General features: G+C 40.2%; 1 protein-coding gene across 1 annotated transcript in view; it reads left to right on the top strand.

Moving 5' to 3' along the window:
- LOC116159484 (microtubule-actin cross-linking factor 1-like) overlaps positions 1–17,213 on the top strand; it is a 107,744-nt gene extending 90,531 nt beyond the window's left edge. The window contains exons 19-26 of the mRNA XM_031472466.1: positions 43–8,938; positions 11,046–11,615; positions 11,663–12,034; positions 12,102–13,738; positions 14,313–14,617; positions 14,667–15,352; positions 15,711–16,988; positions 17,034–17,213. Coding sequence (XP_031328326.1) covers positions 43–8,938; positions 11,046–11,615; positions 11,663–12,034; positions 12,102–13,738; positions 14,313–14,617; positions 14,667–15,352; positions 15,711–16,988; positions 17,034–17,213 — 13,924 coding nt within the window. The remainder of the gene's footprint in view (positions 1–42; positions 8,939–11,045; positions 11,616–11,662; positions 12,035–12,101; positions 13,739–14,312; positions 14,618–14,666; positions 15,353–15,710; positions 16,989–17,033) is intronic.
- Positions 17,214–17,697: the final 484 nt, after the last annotated feature.

Raw genomic sequence — 17,697 nt, 5'->3', positions numbered from 1 at the left:
CTTTGAATTTGATCTTTATGCCTACTGTTCTTTTTCACATAGGTTTACACAAACAAAATCTTTAAAAAAAGAAAACGGCACCACAGTCACGATAAACAAGAACGATTCTCTCAATAACGCCGATCAAGTCGATAACGTCGCTAACGGTCGACCGTTTGATAAGTACACGACCACCACACACCTAAATCAGGACTTGCCACCCAAATGGGGTACAAGTATGCAATTTAGCGAAATTAAATCTCTAAAACGGGTACATAAAGTGCACGAGGGTATAGGAACCGACAGTATTATAGACACACCTGGAATCGTAAATCCGTACACAGGCGAAATAATGACAGTGCGTGACGCCATCTCGTCTAGAATCTTAGATGTTCGCACCGGGAAACTAGTTGCATCTTCTGATGGTGTTCAAATCACGATAGAGGAGGCTATACAACGAGGCTTGATCGATTCGAAAATTGCTGAACGTTTATCGAGTCCCTGCGGTATTAGAGAAGATGGACATAACTTGACGTTACTAGAAGCAATACAACGGGAAATTTACGAAGCTGAACAAGGCTTCTTAGACCCGTCCGAGAAACGAATTAAGGTAACGCAATCAACAAATTTCGAAGGTGATGGAAAAGTTGACGATTATCAGTTGGCTTCAAATGCGACTATCACATACACTAAACACAAGGAAATTAAACTAAAAACGGGAGCTGTATGTTTGTACGATGCGATTAATCAGGGTCTTATCGATGAACGTACCGGTTGGATTGTGGATCGTAATTCGGGTAACAAATTTCAAATTGACGCTGCCGTTAAGACGGATCTTCTCGACGGTAACGTTAGAGAGGTAGTAGATCAGTCGAATGATGATAAAATTACGGTAAGTCAAGCTTTGGAGAAGGGTATTATAAATCCGAAGTTAGGGAAATATGTGATGGCTCACGAAAAGCTTCCCCTATTAGAGGCAAAAAGGCGGCAGTATATTGTGAAACCTATGACTCTTAAAGATATCTGTGATCAAAATTTAATTGATAGTGAGGGTAAGATTTTTTCACCGTTGCACCAGTCTAAGTTATCACTACCCGAAGCAGTATCGCGAGGGGTTTTAGATTCTAATTCGATTAAATCTGTTCTTGATACGCAAACGCGCGAATTGCTCACTTTGGAGGATGCATTGCGCCAAGGTATTGTTTCCGCAGAGAGCAACTTTAAAGATAACGTAAGCGGCGAAGTTTTTACAATTCCGGAAGCTGTCCGGCGCGGTTACATAACTTCCGTAACCCAAAAATCCATCTTTGACATTGACGGTTTTCAATCTCCCGACAAAGACGATTTTATCAGTTTTAACGCGGCAAGTTCCAAAGGCTTCGTAAGTAAAAAGTCTAACGGTAGTCTAGTGGTAAATTTAAAGAGCGGCAAGCTGGTATCCTTTGAGGAAGGCGTTCACTTAGGGAAGATGAAGTCTGAGATTTACGAAATGCTAACCAGGAAAATAGGAATCTTCGAGGACGGCCGAGAGTTAACAGTACTCGAGGCGGTATTTAAGGGTTACATTGATCCAAAAACAGGTAATTTCGTTGATGTTACTAAAAGTAAAGTAGTGCCTTTAAATGACGCCATCGCTCATAATTTGATTACCCCAGAGGGTGCCGCCTTGTTAAATAGTTTACTTATGATTAATGTTACCACTCAAACCACATGCAAATTAGTGCAACGGTATGTTACCGTAACAACTTCCAGTGATCGGTACCTTAGTAGTAAAATAACTTACACACAAGCCTTGCAACAGGGTTTAATCGACAATCAAAATCAGACTTTTACGGATCCAGAGACACGCGAAGTTATTTCGGTAGTACAAGCCCTGAATGAAGGTCGAATTTCTCCAGATACTGAAACTGTATCTACACCTCAAAGAGCGCAATCGCCTACGAAAACTACGATTAAAGTAATTCGTCTCGCACCAGATGAACCAATGGACGTAGAGCACAAGACGACCACAACTTTTATTACAAATGAACGCGTGGGAACCACGTCGGAGCGGCAAGTTTTTGAACTACCGGCCGATGGATGGAGACTAGCAGAAGCCATTCGGCGCAACTTTTTCGATCCCATAACCGGCATGTTTATCATTCCAGGTACTGACAGATTGGTGAGTTTTCAAGAATGCATAAATTTAAAAATTATTAATCCCTCGTCGGCTTTGGTCGTTGAACCGGTTAATCACAGAAAAATTTCTCTCGTTAAGAGTTTAGAGAAGGGCGTGCTAGATAACACGGGTAAATACAATTTGGATAAGAAACGTATTAACATGCAGGAAGCAATCGCGTCTGGCTACATTATATTGGAGGAAAGCGTGAAGGTTGAAGAAACGAAACAGAGGCTTCTTCAGGTTACGAAACAGGTTGGACAACCCGTTAAAGTTGAAGTGTCGCACGTAGTTGAGAAGCATCCGCCAGTTTATACTGAAATCAAATCACTGGAGCCTGTACAATTAGAACCAGGTCTTGTTTATGATCCTGCTTCCGCTTTAATAATAGACGCAGATAATAAACGTTCTCAAACTCTGTTTGAAGCTATTGATGATAGACGAATACTACCGAGCATGGTTCAGGTGATCGAACCCTCGTCTGGGGCTACGATTACAATAGACGAAGCCATAAATAAGGGTATCATTGACAGACAGACTGCTACTTATAAAGACATATCCGGAAGTACTATCACTTTGAGTGAGGCGGCGAAATTGGGAGTTTTAACTATCATTGGAGCACCTTTAGTGGCCGGCGCTACTGTTATTCGAACAATGAAGCGAGTACTGATATCTGATCCGAATACCGGCGAAGAATTACCTCTAGATGTCGCCTTCAATCGAGGGTTGATAGATAAAGAAACATTAACCAAACACGAAACGCAGGAAGCCAATCTTGTTTTAGAATCTAAGTCTCCTATTGTAATCAGTGACCTATCGTACTCTATTCATAAACCAGAGATTTCGGAAGTATCCGCAAGTGAAACGTCGCAAAAGTTGCTACCAGTAACAACAATTAGTTTGGAAGGAAATGCCGAGGTGTTGTCACCGGGGGAACGAACGAGGAATCGTGTAACCATCGAACCGAAGTATAGAGTTTCAATTGGACGTGCTCAATCAGTTAGTCCCGATCGAGAGGCGAAGAAGGTGGTTTTACAAAAGTTGCGCAAGAAAATAGTCAAACCGAAGGAAGCTGTGCAGAAAGGTCTAATTGACTCGGAAACTGCAGAAATTTTGGAAAAAAGGGACACTTTTGTTAGTCCGGATGGCGAATCGCTAAGTTTACAGGAGGCGATTGAATTGAATAAACTTGACGGAAATCAGGGTAAAATTGTAGATCCTCAACGGGGAGACGTCCTAACTGTGAATCAGGCGATTTCGAGAGGGGTTTTAGATCCGGAAGGTACAAACGAGCTGTTAGTGCCATTGAATCACAGTCTATCTGTGCCTGAACTATTTGAACAGGGTTTGATTGAGGTGAATACTAGCAAAATTGTTCATCCGGAAACCGGTGCCCATTTATCGATTCGCGAAGGTATAATATGTGATATTGTAGACCCATTAAGTACTTTAATTGAAGTGTCCGGTTATAAAGTTACATTAGAGCAGGCTTTAGAAACTGGTACTGTAGATGAAAATCTTGGTGTTGTTAGAACCGAACTTGGGGAGGTGAAATTACAAGCAGCGGTCGATGCCAACATTTTTGATACGGCAAAATCTCCTGAAAGTATACCGCCTGCTGGTATGACCTTCCCAGTTGCCTTGAAACGTGGCTTAATCGATACCGAGAATAAAGAAATAGTTCATCCCATTACAAAAGAAAGGAAACCTTTGGAGGTTGCTATTAAAGATAACTTTATCATGGCGCTTCCCTATCCTACCAATACTGACAGTGTCCAAATTAATGAGGCTCTCGAATCCAAGTTAATTAATGAGGATAGCGGAACGTTTACAGTTCCAGCAACTGGTGAGATCATACCTATTTCCGAAGCGGTCGACACTGGTCTGCTAATTATAAAACCTCTCCCAAGCGCCATTCATATTAGTACCCAACCGATTACTACAGTTACTGCGACTGTCACCTCTGTACATACTGTAACCACCAAAACAATCGAGCTTCTCTCGGGATACATCATGGTTGATACAAATCAAATTAAGGACGCAAATACAGGCGAGATATACAGCTTAGAAGAGGCACGCGAAAAGGGAATAATTGTCGATGAGAAGGAAACGAAAAATACAACCACCCTCAAGGACATTAAAATGTCATTCTCGGATGCGGTTAATAAAGGATTGGTCGACATGAATTCTGGAACTTACACACATCCCCAATCTGGAATAAAAATCAACATCAGCGATGCGCTTAAAGAAGGAATATTGGAGGCCGTTCCTTCCACTCTCACCGAATCCACATCTAGGGAGTTACGGGAGGATAGCTCTGTCAAAATCACAGAGCTCAACATAGCCGAGGCGTTCGAGACCATTTACGACGAGCAATCGAACAAGTTTCACGATCCGAAAGCGCCCGATAAGTTGCTAACGTTCGCCGAAGCGATCGAGGAGGAAATTATAGATCCCAACTCCGTTATTTACGATGTTAATTCGCAAAAGCCGGTCACTGTGGAGCAGGCTATCAAAAGGGGGCTAATCGATTCTAAAACTGGACAAATTAAAGATCAAAAGTCCGGAAAATCGGTCGACTTTAAAAAGGCGGCGAAAATGGGATTGATCGCAATAGTCGGAACGCTCGCTGCTCCAATTGCTGCTCCAGTCTTAGCCGGAGCTGCTGTCGTAAAGGCAATTAAGGATAAGAAGAAATCTCGAGAGCAAACCACCACAATAATTCAAAAGGAAACGATTGTTAGCGTGCCGAAGGAGGAGGTAACGCTCGCAATTGGAGATGCGATTACTCAGAAGAAAATTGAACCGAAAATTTGCCGAATTATCTACAATGGCAACGAGTTACCGTATACCGTTCAAGATGCCCTTGAACAAAACGAAATTAGTCCTCTGGATACGATTCAAATAATTAATAGCAACACGGTTACTTTGCTACACGAAAAGCCCAGTTACTCTCTTGTAATTTCTAAAGATTTAACACCCTACAAGCTGGCCGAATTGGGCTACTACGATTTGAAAATGCGCTGCTTCGTGAATCCACAAACGTTGGAGAGAATTACCTTCCAGCATCTCATATACGAATTGGAACTTTTTGATCCCGAAAGTATTCTCGTGAAAGACCTCACGAAGAAACCACCCACCTATGTGACTTTATGGGACGCGCTGAAGAGACCTTTAATTGATAAAAACACTGGACATATGGTCGATCGTAAGACCGGAAAGCGAGTACCTTTCTTCGAGGCGGTCAAGCTGAAGTGGATTATTAATGTTCGAGATAAACCGAAGGAGAAGCGTCCCTCATTGACGCTGGAGGAAATTCTTGAGAGTGACGAATTTGATTTGGATAGTGGAGAGATTCGAGATACTTACACCGGAAACCAATTGAGTTTAGTACAGGCGATTAATGCTAACATTATCGATCCAAAGTCGATTGCTATACGTGATCCGAAGAATATGCAAATTGTTCCTTATTTTGATGCTGTTGACACCAAAATTGTCGACCCTACCGCAGGAGCTGTGGTTAACACGCTTACACATGAAAGAATACCGTTCCCGATTGCGCTGAACGAAGGTTACTTGTTAACAATTCGAAGACCAATATCTCTAGAAGCCTTGATACGAAGAGGTTATTACGACCCAGGCACTGGTAAAATCAAAGATCCCATGACAAAGCGTTTAGTTTCAATAGACGAAGCGGTGAGTAGACAAATTGTGGATGACAACATAAGTCAGGTGTTAGACATACAAAGCAATACTTTAGTGCCTTTAGATATTGCCATAAAAAATCGAATTGTTATACCCGAGAGTGGAACGGTCGTAAGCCACAATGGCGAACTGGTGACACTAGACATTGCATTAGAGCATCACCTAATACAGACGAAATTAATTATTCTCAACTTTCTACAGGCGATTCTCCTAAATTATTATTCTCCACAAACTGGATTAATTTTAAATCCCATTACTGGAGAGGAGATCTCGATTCGGAAAGCTATCGAATATAAACTAATAGACCCAGCAACAACAAAAGTAAAAGATGATCAAAAGAAGAAAATTGTGGAGTTGTCTGAGGCAGTTGCGTCCAAATTATTGGATATTGACAAGGGAGTGTTAACCAATCCGAAATTGAGCTTAGATCAAGCTTATAATAAAGGCTACATATTGAGTACAGTGTTGCCATGGTCTCTGCAAGAAACTTTAGCGTTACGAATCTACGATACCGAAACTGGCCAGTTTGAAATCAACAACACCAGCATGACGCTCACCGACGCAATAACCGAAAATATTGTAAATCCGAATGTGCTAACTGTTAGGACTCCGAAGTCGAGTGATATCATAACATTAAACGAAGCGATTATCTTGAAATTAATCGATCCAGAGAAGGGTAACTTTGTCGATCCCGAAAGTAAATCTGAAATGAACCTTTATGAAGCACAGGATCGTGGGTTTATAGTTCCCTACCAAAGTCAACTTACGCTACCAGAAGCTGTGTACAAAGGCTACTATGATCCTACTACTGGTAAATTCATCAACCCCAGAAATAAGCAGAAGTGGAAAGCCGACAAGGCAATACGCAGAGGTTATCTCGACCCATCGTCTACTTTGGTGACAATTGATGAAGAGATCTATACGTTTGACGAAGCGGTTGATGGTGGAATTATAGATACTGAGCATTTTGATTTTACGGAAGCATTTGAAAAAGGCATACTTATTGAGGTTAGAACTCCTATTTCTCTTTCAGAGGCACTCATTAAAATTTACGATCCCAACTCCCACCTGTTTTTGGATCCGAGAACTGGCAACTATGTTACTTTGATAGAGGCAATTGAAATTAATCTTATAGATCCTAATTCGGTTCATGTACGCGATACTAGGGTGGGCGTGTGGAAGAAGCTGACATTAATCGATGCCATCCACAATCATTATGTCGACGGTGACACCGGTCGCGTTAAAGACTTTTCAAAGGGTGAGCCCATCGAGCTGACTTTGCAAGAAGCGTTAGACTTAAATATTTTAATCGATAATAAAGCCGCGATTTCGTTACCGTGCGCGATTCACCAGGGGTTGTATGATGAAAAGTCTGGGAAAATACTTGATCCGAACACAGATAGGCGTATCACAGTACATGAAAGCATACGTAAATTCATTGTAAATCCGTTGCTACCTTGTTATTTTGATAAAAAAAGTAACGCTGTACTAAATTTGGCCGACACATGTAGGGTGGGAATTATAGACAAGTTGAACGGCACATTTGTAGATCCCAACTCCTCTACTAATATCCCTCTAAGCGAAGCGTTAAAACGTGGATTGATTATCGATATCGAAACCTGTAATTTTGACTTATACGACACCATTGACATGCAGTTCTACGATTCTGCTACTAGCATATTCACCCACCCAGTTACTGGTTCGAAATACACTCTCAAAGAAGCTTGTGACAAAGAATTAGTTAATCCCTTAACATCCTTGATCAAAAACCCTAAAAGCAATAAGTACGTCAAACTACCAGAGGCAGTCGAATGCAACATAATTAATGATCAACTCTCACTATACAATTTGCCGAACGGAAAGACCTTAAATTTATCAGATGCCAAGAAAAAAGGTTTAATTGTTACTTCAAGCAAGCCGTTGACTCTCGAACTCGCTATTAGTAATCACTTGTATCGCCCGGATAGTGGTAAGTTCGTCGATCCATTGACGGGCGAATTTTTCGATCTTCTCCAAGCGTTAGACGTCGGTTTAATTGAAGCGAATACGACGGCTCTAAACGATACTGCCACCAATTCTGTTAAGTCATTAAGATTGGCAATTCGGGACGGTAACTTAGACGTTGAAAAGGGACGCGTACTCGACTCGAAAACAAAACAGACTTACAATTTCGACAAGGCTTTTCAACTTGGTTTACTTGTTACCTTAGATAAACCGCTAGTGGAGGAGAGCGTTACCGACTTGGTGGCGCAATCGAAACCTATACGCGAATGTCCTCTAGAGGACGCTCTTAGTTTCGAATTGATCGACCCGAACAGCGCGGTTTTACGAGACTCACAAACCGGTAAATTCATCACGATTACCGAGGCAATAGAGCGAGGTATTATAAACATTTATAAAGTGATCAGTTTCGATACGAGTAGTAACGTGAAATGTATGATCGTCACATACGACACCAAAATCACTATATACCTACGCGAGCCCTTCTCCTTCACGCAAGCTTTAGAACTGGGCCATTTAGATACGACAACCGGTAAATTCACAATTCCACAATCCAATGACGTAATCAGTTTGAAAGATTCGGTCACTTTGGGTTATATAAATTCAGATACAGCTCTCGTCAAAGACGTTAATAAAAACAAACTGCTCAAATTGCCCGAGGGATTTCGAAAGGGTCTCGTCGATGCCGAAAAAGGTAACGTGCTCGACAGTAGCACATCTAAACTGTACTCACTGTCGGCTGCCATCGATAATGGTCTATTAATGACACCCCGAAGAGGTTTTACTTTGATCGAATGCATAATATATGGCATATATAATCCGACGACCGGGGGATTCACTAATCCCTTCATAACGAGCACGATAATTGATCGAAAACGCCTCACCTTAACCGAGGCGATCACCGATAATTTAATAGATCCGACCAGCACAGTTATTAAAGACTCTGAGAGTGGAGCCGTTGTACCTCTTCTGTCGGCGATCGATACTGAATTGATCGATCCGATCGCAGGGAAAATCGAAGACAAAGTTGAGAATAAAAGTATAGATTTTATTAAAGCGTTCGAGAAAGGATTAATCTTACCGGCAGAACAACGGGTAAGTTTGTATTTTACGTATCCTTTACTAATTGATGTAATTTTTTTTTGCTTTTTGGTGTTGTGCTTGAGATATACATTTGGGCATGCTGCTTTTTTAGCATGCTATGATCATACATTATCATTTGTGCAATTATCCATTTTGAATATTACATAATTCAATGGTTCAATAAATCACGATTCTGTATAAGCGCATTAAAATGTTTTTTTATACGGCCTGAATCAATATTACCAATATACTGCGTCTCCCAATTGATGTTCACACGAAAAATATCTTAATTACAATTGCGATGTAGACTCCCCTCACATTCAGGAAATCATCGTTTTGTAATTTCATGACACTGTGTGTTACAAAGACTATGTAAAAAAATGATGTTTTACATTTACCCATCGTTTTATCCAAGGATTGGTGAACGTGTGGCACAGGATATGCGTCGCAATTTTTATATACCTACTTATGGCGGTCATTTCTTAATGGAAGCTTCAGATACAAGTTTCTGGAAGACGTAATGCCAACCATTCTAGACCCCCCCCCCCCTCACCTGGCTCAAAGAATAACCTGCAACCATTTGATTTACACCTTAATTTATATAAGGTACTAAACATAGGTCTTTTTGAATTAATTCGAACATGTACCTTATGCAGAAAATGTAATTATTTTATTAAATCATCGGGGAAAAGAGCCTTTTGTGATAAATTGGTCAAACGTTAAAGTTCGATTAAACTTTTACTTTTCCACGTGTACATCAGTACTACTTTAAAAAGTAATAGCTCATCCAACGCGTGCGCGAGATAGAACGTAACTAACGCCATCTGGAAACGGAACGCATTCATAATAGAAAATAATTAAAAAACTAAATAAATTAGCATAGGTTTTGGCAAAAAATAAATGTGGTAATATTAACATTCTTTTGCTTGTAGATATCAGGTACCATCAGATTGTCTGAATTGTGTTTCGATTGTTTTGGATAGTATGGAAAAATCACGAGTCACTTGAAAATAATCTTTTGTTTAATTATTGACTCCTAAATTTAAATCAGATGCATCACAGTAATAAATAACATAGCTTTTGCAGTAGTCATGTAACAATGAAAAACAAATACCCAGGTCGGACGTATGTTAAGTTGTAATAAATAAATGGATAATTGCCTCAATTGTAGTATTGGATTGATTTCCTTGTATTCCACACACATGCCAATACTGCAAGAGTTTTTGGGTGAAGGTATCAAAACAAAGAATTTTCATCGCAATTTAATGCTTCACGATGTTTAAACGAGTTTAATTTTTTCCAGCTGATATCGAGGGAGCTTTTGATAATTGTGCGCTGGTCCTACTTCATGTACACTCATGTATGAGTGCAGATACTGGCATTATGACAGCCGATTGCACAAACGCACTAAATTAGTAACAACCGCTTCATAATTGATGCCTAATACTAGTAATTCGTAAAGAAATTGCGAATTAAATATTGCATTAACAAATTAATGCATATTCATGTCAACTTTTCGATCATCTCTATTTTATACCTTCTCATTTAAAACAGATTAACACACACTTAATTTTTTTAATATGTAGTTACCTTAATTTTAATTTATGAGTAGAGCTACTGGATCAATTGTATACGTTAAGATTTTGTCATTTTGTCACTATTTTTCTTCAATCATAATCATTCAGTTTTGGTAATCATCAATCTTTGTCACCTGAAAAAATAGTGACAAAACTGAGTTTAGTTATAATTTTTAGGTGTGTTGTTTTCATTAATTCTAAAGTTTGTTTACAGGTTTCTTTCATTTGAAGTACCTATAAAATCCATGTGTTGATTTTATTATTTTGTACTAACAGACCATTTTTTGTGTGTGCTTGAATATGCATGTGTTAGGTTTAGGGTCTTAGCTTTGCTGTGTGGCTGCACTGCATAATTAAGACAGAATATTTTACCGCTAGATTATTAAGTTAAGTGTAGGTATCCTAGGTATTTTAGAATTAAGTTTTTACTCGATTCATGTAGGTTTATTTTAAATGTTGCACAGGTAAGATGACATTTTTTTTAATAAGTTGACACTCGCAAGTAATTGACTTGGTACTATTAATATTTTCAAATATTACAGCAAGCGGTGGAGGAAAAATACAAGTTATGTGACGATATGTTGTCAAAGTTGCTTAAGTGGATTAGCGAGGTTGAAGGGAGAATATCGTCTCAAAGTGTCGTTCGTGAAAGTGAGGAGGAGCTTCGAAATCAGATAAACACAATGAAGCAAGTCAAAGACGACTTAGATCAGCATGCGAGCCAAGTGTCGCACTGTGGTGATCAAGTAAGACAACTTGTACTTACTGGTGGTGACGTTTTGTCCAAGAGCGAGGTGTCTGCTCTAGAGAAGAGTGGCAGGAATCTCAAGTTAAGATATGATAAGTCAGTTGACCGTGCAGAACGATTGTTGAAAAAACTTTTCGCTGCTAGAGACGAGCTGTTTAAGCTCAAAGGTGAATTGAGCAACTTTTCCACTTGGTTAAACAAAGCGCGGAGAGTATTGGAAGAAAAAGAACGTTCTTTGAGTGACTTGCATAAATTAGATTCTAGTACTGATAGCACCAAGGAATTTGTATCCGACGTTATTGCCCACCAAGCCGATTTACGCTTCATCACCATGGCTGCTCAGAAATTCTTCGACGAATCAAAAGTATTAGCAAACGCGTTACGAAACATGTTCTTAACATTTTCTTTTAGGAATATCTCAACGTCTTAAACGAATTCCGTACTTCGCTTCCTTCGCGTTTACCTCACATTGAACCTTTATCTTCTCAAGACTCCCCCATACGAAACGAAGTCTCATATGTAACCCAACAGTACCGAGATTTGCTACACCGAGCCAACAACTTATCGGATCGTCTGTCTGGTGTGGGCAGTCGCCAGCGTGACTATACTGATGCTCTTGACAAGGCGCGGCAGTGGTTACGAGATGTTGAGCCCAAAGTGAATAAAGTTCTCAATGAGCCTATCGCTGGAGATCCGAAAGGTGTAGAAGATCAACTTAATAAGGCGAAAACCCTTAATAATGAATTTATTGCGAATGGACGCTTAATTGATAACATCAAACAGGTATTTATACAAAGGCACCAAAATTTCTCCCACCACTCTACTAATGCTCCACATTTATTTAATATAGGCACTGGATTCGCTGCTACGTTCTTTAGAGGGCCAACTGTCACCTGTTGAAATGTCTCGTCTGGAACAACCCGTAATTGAATTGGATCAAAAATACAAACAGCTCGGAAATGCACTCGCCGAACGTTGCCAAGAACTTGATACTGCTTTGGTACAATCCCAAGGCGTTCAAGACGCGCTCGACGGTATCGTTAACTGGCTTAACTCGGCAGAAAATCAATTCAAAAATCTACAAAGGCCAGCTTCGTTAATCAAAGACCGACTTGAGGAGCAATTGCGAGAACACAGAGTATTCCAATCCGATATCGACACACATATTTCATCGATCGATTCCGTCTACTTATCAGCGAGTGAGTTAATCGTCTCGACGAGCAATGCGCGCGTCGCCAAGCAAATCGAAACAAAATTAAACGATGTTAAAGTCCGCTTTGAAAAATTATTTGATCGAACTCAAAAACGAGCAGAATTTTTGGAAGATGTTAACAGCAACTTGAGCGTGTTTCTCACCCACTCCACACAGTTTGAGCAGTGGTATTCCGGTATCGTGGAACTGTTAGACTCGCGCGATTTTGCCAAACTGAGCATACAGGAATACACAACTCGTATGAGCGATATCGCGGCAAATCGAGACGGGAAGAGAGAGCTATTTGATAGCACAATTCGTGACGGTAAAGATCTGGTTAACAAACGCGACGTCACCGATACTGCACCAGTTCGGGATAGAATTAAGGCCATGGAGAACCAGTGGAAAGAACTGAATAGTCTTCTTGATGAGAAACACAAGTTATCCTTGCAACGCGCGGAACAATTGAATATCTATGAGGGTCTACGCCTTCAGGTATCGGAATGGTTAACCAAAATGGAGACTAGAATGACTCGTTTGGAAATTGTTGCGCTCGATATGGAAACTTTACGACTGCAGAATGATGAGCTGAAACCGATAGCGAAAGAATACAGAGATTACGCAGTCACTATCGATAAAGTCAACGATGTAGGTAATTCGTACGATAATTTAGTCAAAAGCGAAAGGCCAGATTCTCCAACTAAAAAACGAACGCAAGCGTATAGTCCAACGAAACGTACTACTATTGCAGTCAGCCCATTAAGACGCGGTTCACAAGACGGCCGATCCCCTTCGCCTACCAAGGGAATTAGTATGCAATCACCGATATCTCCTGGTGGATCCAGTGGATTTTCATCACGCCGTTCCAGCCAGGACGGATTCCACCTTGAAGAACTATCGCCAATTCAACAGCAGCTTTCCGAAATTAATAATCGATACTCTCTGCTCGGCATTAAAATCAGCGATCGCCAATCTGAAATAGACAGCACTAGGGACGAAGTTAAAAAACATTTAGACAATTTGAAAATTCTGGATTCGTTCTTGGATAAAGTGCAGAGACAGTTGCCGAAAGAAATAGTACCCAACACGAAGGAGGAGGCCGATAAGAGCGTGAAACAGATCAGACAGATTATGGAAGAATTGTACGAAAAACAATCATTACTCGACTCGACGCGAACTCAAGTCAAAGATTTGCTTAGAAGAAAACCGGGAGCGCTCGGTGCAGATAATCTGAATGATGAACTTGAAGATGTGGTGTCTAGATGGAAGAGCTTAAATGATCGCTGCAAGGATAGGTAAGCTCGTGTCTACACGTCGTCTAGTATAAAAACAGTCGCAGGTAGCCGCCCCCTGCAAAACTTATGATTTCTTCTCATGGGCTAGATAGAGGTGAAAATATAATAGCATAATTTGTGTACTCCTCACGGGCAGTTTTGCAGTGGGCGGCTACCTGCGATGATTGACGTGACTGTTTTTATACTAGAAGAGAGGTGAAAGAAACCATTAATGTAGTAACTTATCCACTAATCTATGACTGTTAAATTTACAAAAGAATGATTTATTGATTAATCAATAACTAGCAAGCTAAGTAGGTATCTGTACAATAGGATGACGTCTTTGGGGATTGACTGATAAACCATCTTGATTATTTTTATTGATCTTGTTGATCTTATATGACTGGTGTTAATCATGGGTTTATCAAATCTCATGTTGGTTGCCGAATTATAAATAATGAATGAATTACTATAATTAATAATAATTAATTATTCGATCATTATTGGACCTTCACGATTAATCGATAAATTAATTTATTTTCATTTATCACAAACGCTGTCATGACAACTGTGTGACTAAAGCGATCCCGTTTAGAATAAAATTCATGGAAGATATGAAAGAGTTCCTCGACACCCACGAATCCATGTCGTCTTGGTTATCGGCCAAGGAAAGAATGCTAACAGTTCTGGGACCGATTTCAAGCGACTCTCGTATGGTCCAGTCTCAAGTACAGCAGGTGCAAGTATTACGTGAGGAATTCCGTACACAACAACCACAATTGCAACATCTAATCGATGTTGGAGATTCAGTCCTAAGTTACTTAGATCCTCGGTCACCTGATGGTCAAAAGGTGAACACCAAACTCACCAATGTACAACAACGATGGTCCGATTTATTAGGTATATTGCATCAATAGTGTAAGTACTTGACCACGTCGGATTGTTTTAGGAAAATTGGATGAGCGAGCTGATTCTTTAGGAGCAGCAGTCGACACTAGCAGGGAGTTTGATGCACAGCATACCCGTTTACGTGAAGCCCTACAAACTATATCTGATAATCTTGACGAGTTACCTTTGGATAGAGATCCCGAAGAACAGTTGCGCAAAATTGAAAATTTCGAAAGACAACTGGAGGGACAACGTCCTCTATTGGCAGACCTGGAAGCGGCCGGAATTCAACTTTGCAATGTGCTTAGCGATCCGGCGTCCCGAACTGATATTCAAGCCAAGCTGGCATCCATCGGACGACAATACAATGCGTTGCAGAAGAAATTGGACCATAGAAAGGCGGAGATCGAGGGCTCTCTTCGTGACGGCAGGATGTTTGAGGCGTCGTGCGCGAAAACTTTAGGATGGTTGTCTGAGGAGCTTGGATCGCTATCGGAGCGATTACTCATTTCGGCCGATCGTGATGTGTTGGAACAACAATTGGCGCATCATGAACCGATTTACAGAGAGGTCTTAGCAAGAGAGCATGAGGTGATTATGCTGTTAAACAAAGGAAGAGATATGATCTCGCGCAACAGCAAGTCTGATAGTCGAACGTTACAAAGGGATGTCGATAAAATACAACAACAGTGGGATAAACTTAGAAAGGAAACTATGGATAGGCAGACCAGACTTCAAACATGTATGGTAAGTTGATACGTATTATAAAGAGCGTTAGTTTTCAACCTGGAGTTGAAGTCAAATTCAAGGTCAAAATACAAAAATAATTTCGAAACACCTATCGAGTTGAATCAATTCGATTGGCTGATCTATTCATTTTTCAGACTAAGGGAAACTGCAGATTCTCAAATTCACAACCCTTAACTTTAATTAAATGTGCAACCTTTGTCATTTAATCAAATTAAAGCTATACTATACTTTAAGTTAGCTACTTGAAAGGGTTTGATGAACATATTTATTGGATTTTTATAAGTGCTCTTTAGTTTTTCACAAGCTATAAGTTAACATGAACTATGACACTTGTCTAACAAATTTTGTCAAACAGGAACACTGCCGCAAGTACTACAGAACCTTGGAGACATTTTTACCTTGGCTTCGTCAAGCGGAAGACAAATTAGATTCACTAAAGCCGTCATCCTTTAAACGTAAACATATAGAGAAGCAATTGAAAGATCTGCAAGTTTTTCGAAATGAAGTGTGGAAACGTTCGGGAGAATACGAGAATACGCGATCGTTAGGTGATACATTCCATTCAGCGTGTGATATAGATAAAGATATTGTTAAGAACGAACTGAATAACTTAAAAGACCGTTGGGATAAGTTAAATAATGATGTCATTGCGCGTACGCAGGCTTTAGAGGATCAGTCAAGGAAATTGTCCGATTTTAACGAAAATTTGCGTGAACTTCTGCATGGTTTGGAGAGGTGTGAGGATAAATTGGCGTCGCATGATGCATTAGGTGGTGTTGCTCGTGATCCTAAATTGCTCGATCGTGTAAAAAGTTTACGTGATGAGGTTGCCCAATTGAAAAGACCGCACCAGACTGTTCGCCAGCAGGCTACTGATTTAGTCCGCGAAGCTGCTGAGAATAGTATCGACGCCAATCACTTAGAAGACGAAGTTGACGGTTTAGGAGATCGAATCAATGAGTTGCATGCGAAACTGGACGATCGTTGTTCCGATTTACAATCTGCCGCCACTGCGGTTATGCAGTTTAATGATCAAGTGAAAGCGCTAACTAACGACCTTTCCGGTTTAGAAACAGAGCTAGATTCGATGAAACCTCCTGGTCGCGAATTCAAGACAGTTAAACTACAAATCGATGACATAGGAAACCTAATTGGTAAAATTAATAAAGCTTCAGATGACGTTAACGATGCTGTGTTCGCCGGCGAACGCTTGGTTGACAGTGGCTTTGCGCCCGATACTGTCCAGACTAGACAGCAGGTGGATAGTTTACGGAAACAATTGGGCAAGTTGGACGAACGCGCAAGGAATCGCGAGCAAAATTTGGAAGGAACGCTTAAGAAATTGCAGGATTTCTATTTGAATCATTCGAGTGTATTGGATAACATAGGCGATACTACAGAGCAGTTGCGCAAAATGAAACCAGTTGCATCCGAAGTGGATAGTATTAGAGCCCAGCAACAAGACTTTAAGAAATTCAGAGCCAAGAGCGTCGAACCACTTAGCAAAATGGTGGATGATTGTAATCGTATAGGTCAGAGTCTTATTCAGTCCGCCTCACCGGGCGTTAATACGACCACACTGGAGAAAGACTTAGAGAAAATGAATGATTTGTGGAATAGTCTAAAAGAAAAGGTAATTCAGCAAGTATGTGAAAATGTAGTAATCATTTGGTTTTAGATTAATGATCGCGAGAGACGACTAGATATTGCACTATTACAATCTGGCAAATTCCAAGAAGCTTTAGACGGATTGGCCAAATGGTTGACAGACACTGAGGAGCTAGTAGCTAACCAAAAAGCACCTTCTGCAGATTACAAAGTTGTAAAAGCACAGCTTCAGGAACAAAAGGTAAGATAAAACTTTTTTGTGTTTTGAATGGGTTTTCACCTACTTTTACCGTTTTTTTAAGTATTGGAATTTGGCCAACAGTTCTCCATTAACGGCAATTCATTTTGATCATCAATCAGATAGGAGTGATCGAATGTGATGCCTATCCTCTTCCTTTTGGTACCATTATTCTTGATCAGGTGTTTCACCTACAATTCTTTTAAATATCAGATTTGAGAAAAAATTTTGCTAAAAAATACATCAAATTCCATTATTTTTATTTTAAAGTAGATCAAAGAGTAAACGAATGGGTCGCTTATCTTGTTCCATGTGGTATCAATAATATGATTATCTACCTCTGAATTTGAGGAAAAATTCTTCCTTAAAGATACATACAATTTGATCAGTGCCGGTTTAGGAACATTTTCTCCCCTAGGCACAGCCCTTTAAGCGCCCACCCGACACCTAAAAAATTCCTTTATTAAAAAATTAGTCTGAACAGTATAATTTCACG

Source organism: Photinus pyralis, unplaced genomic scaffold (assembly GCF_008802855.1).
Source record: "Photinus pyralis isolate 1611_PpyrPB1 unplaced genomic scaffold, Ppyr1.3 Ppyr1.4_LG1, whole genome shotgun sequence".
Lineage (NCBI taxonomy): Eukaryota > Metazoa > Arthropoda > Insecta > Coleoptera > Lampyridae > Photinus > Photinus pyralis.
The sequence above is the reverse complement of the archived record's forward strand: the minus strand, read 5'-3'. Positions and strand labels throughout refer to the sequence as shown.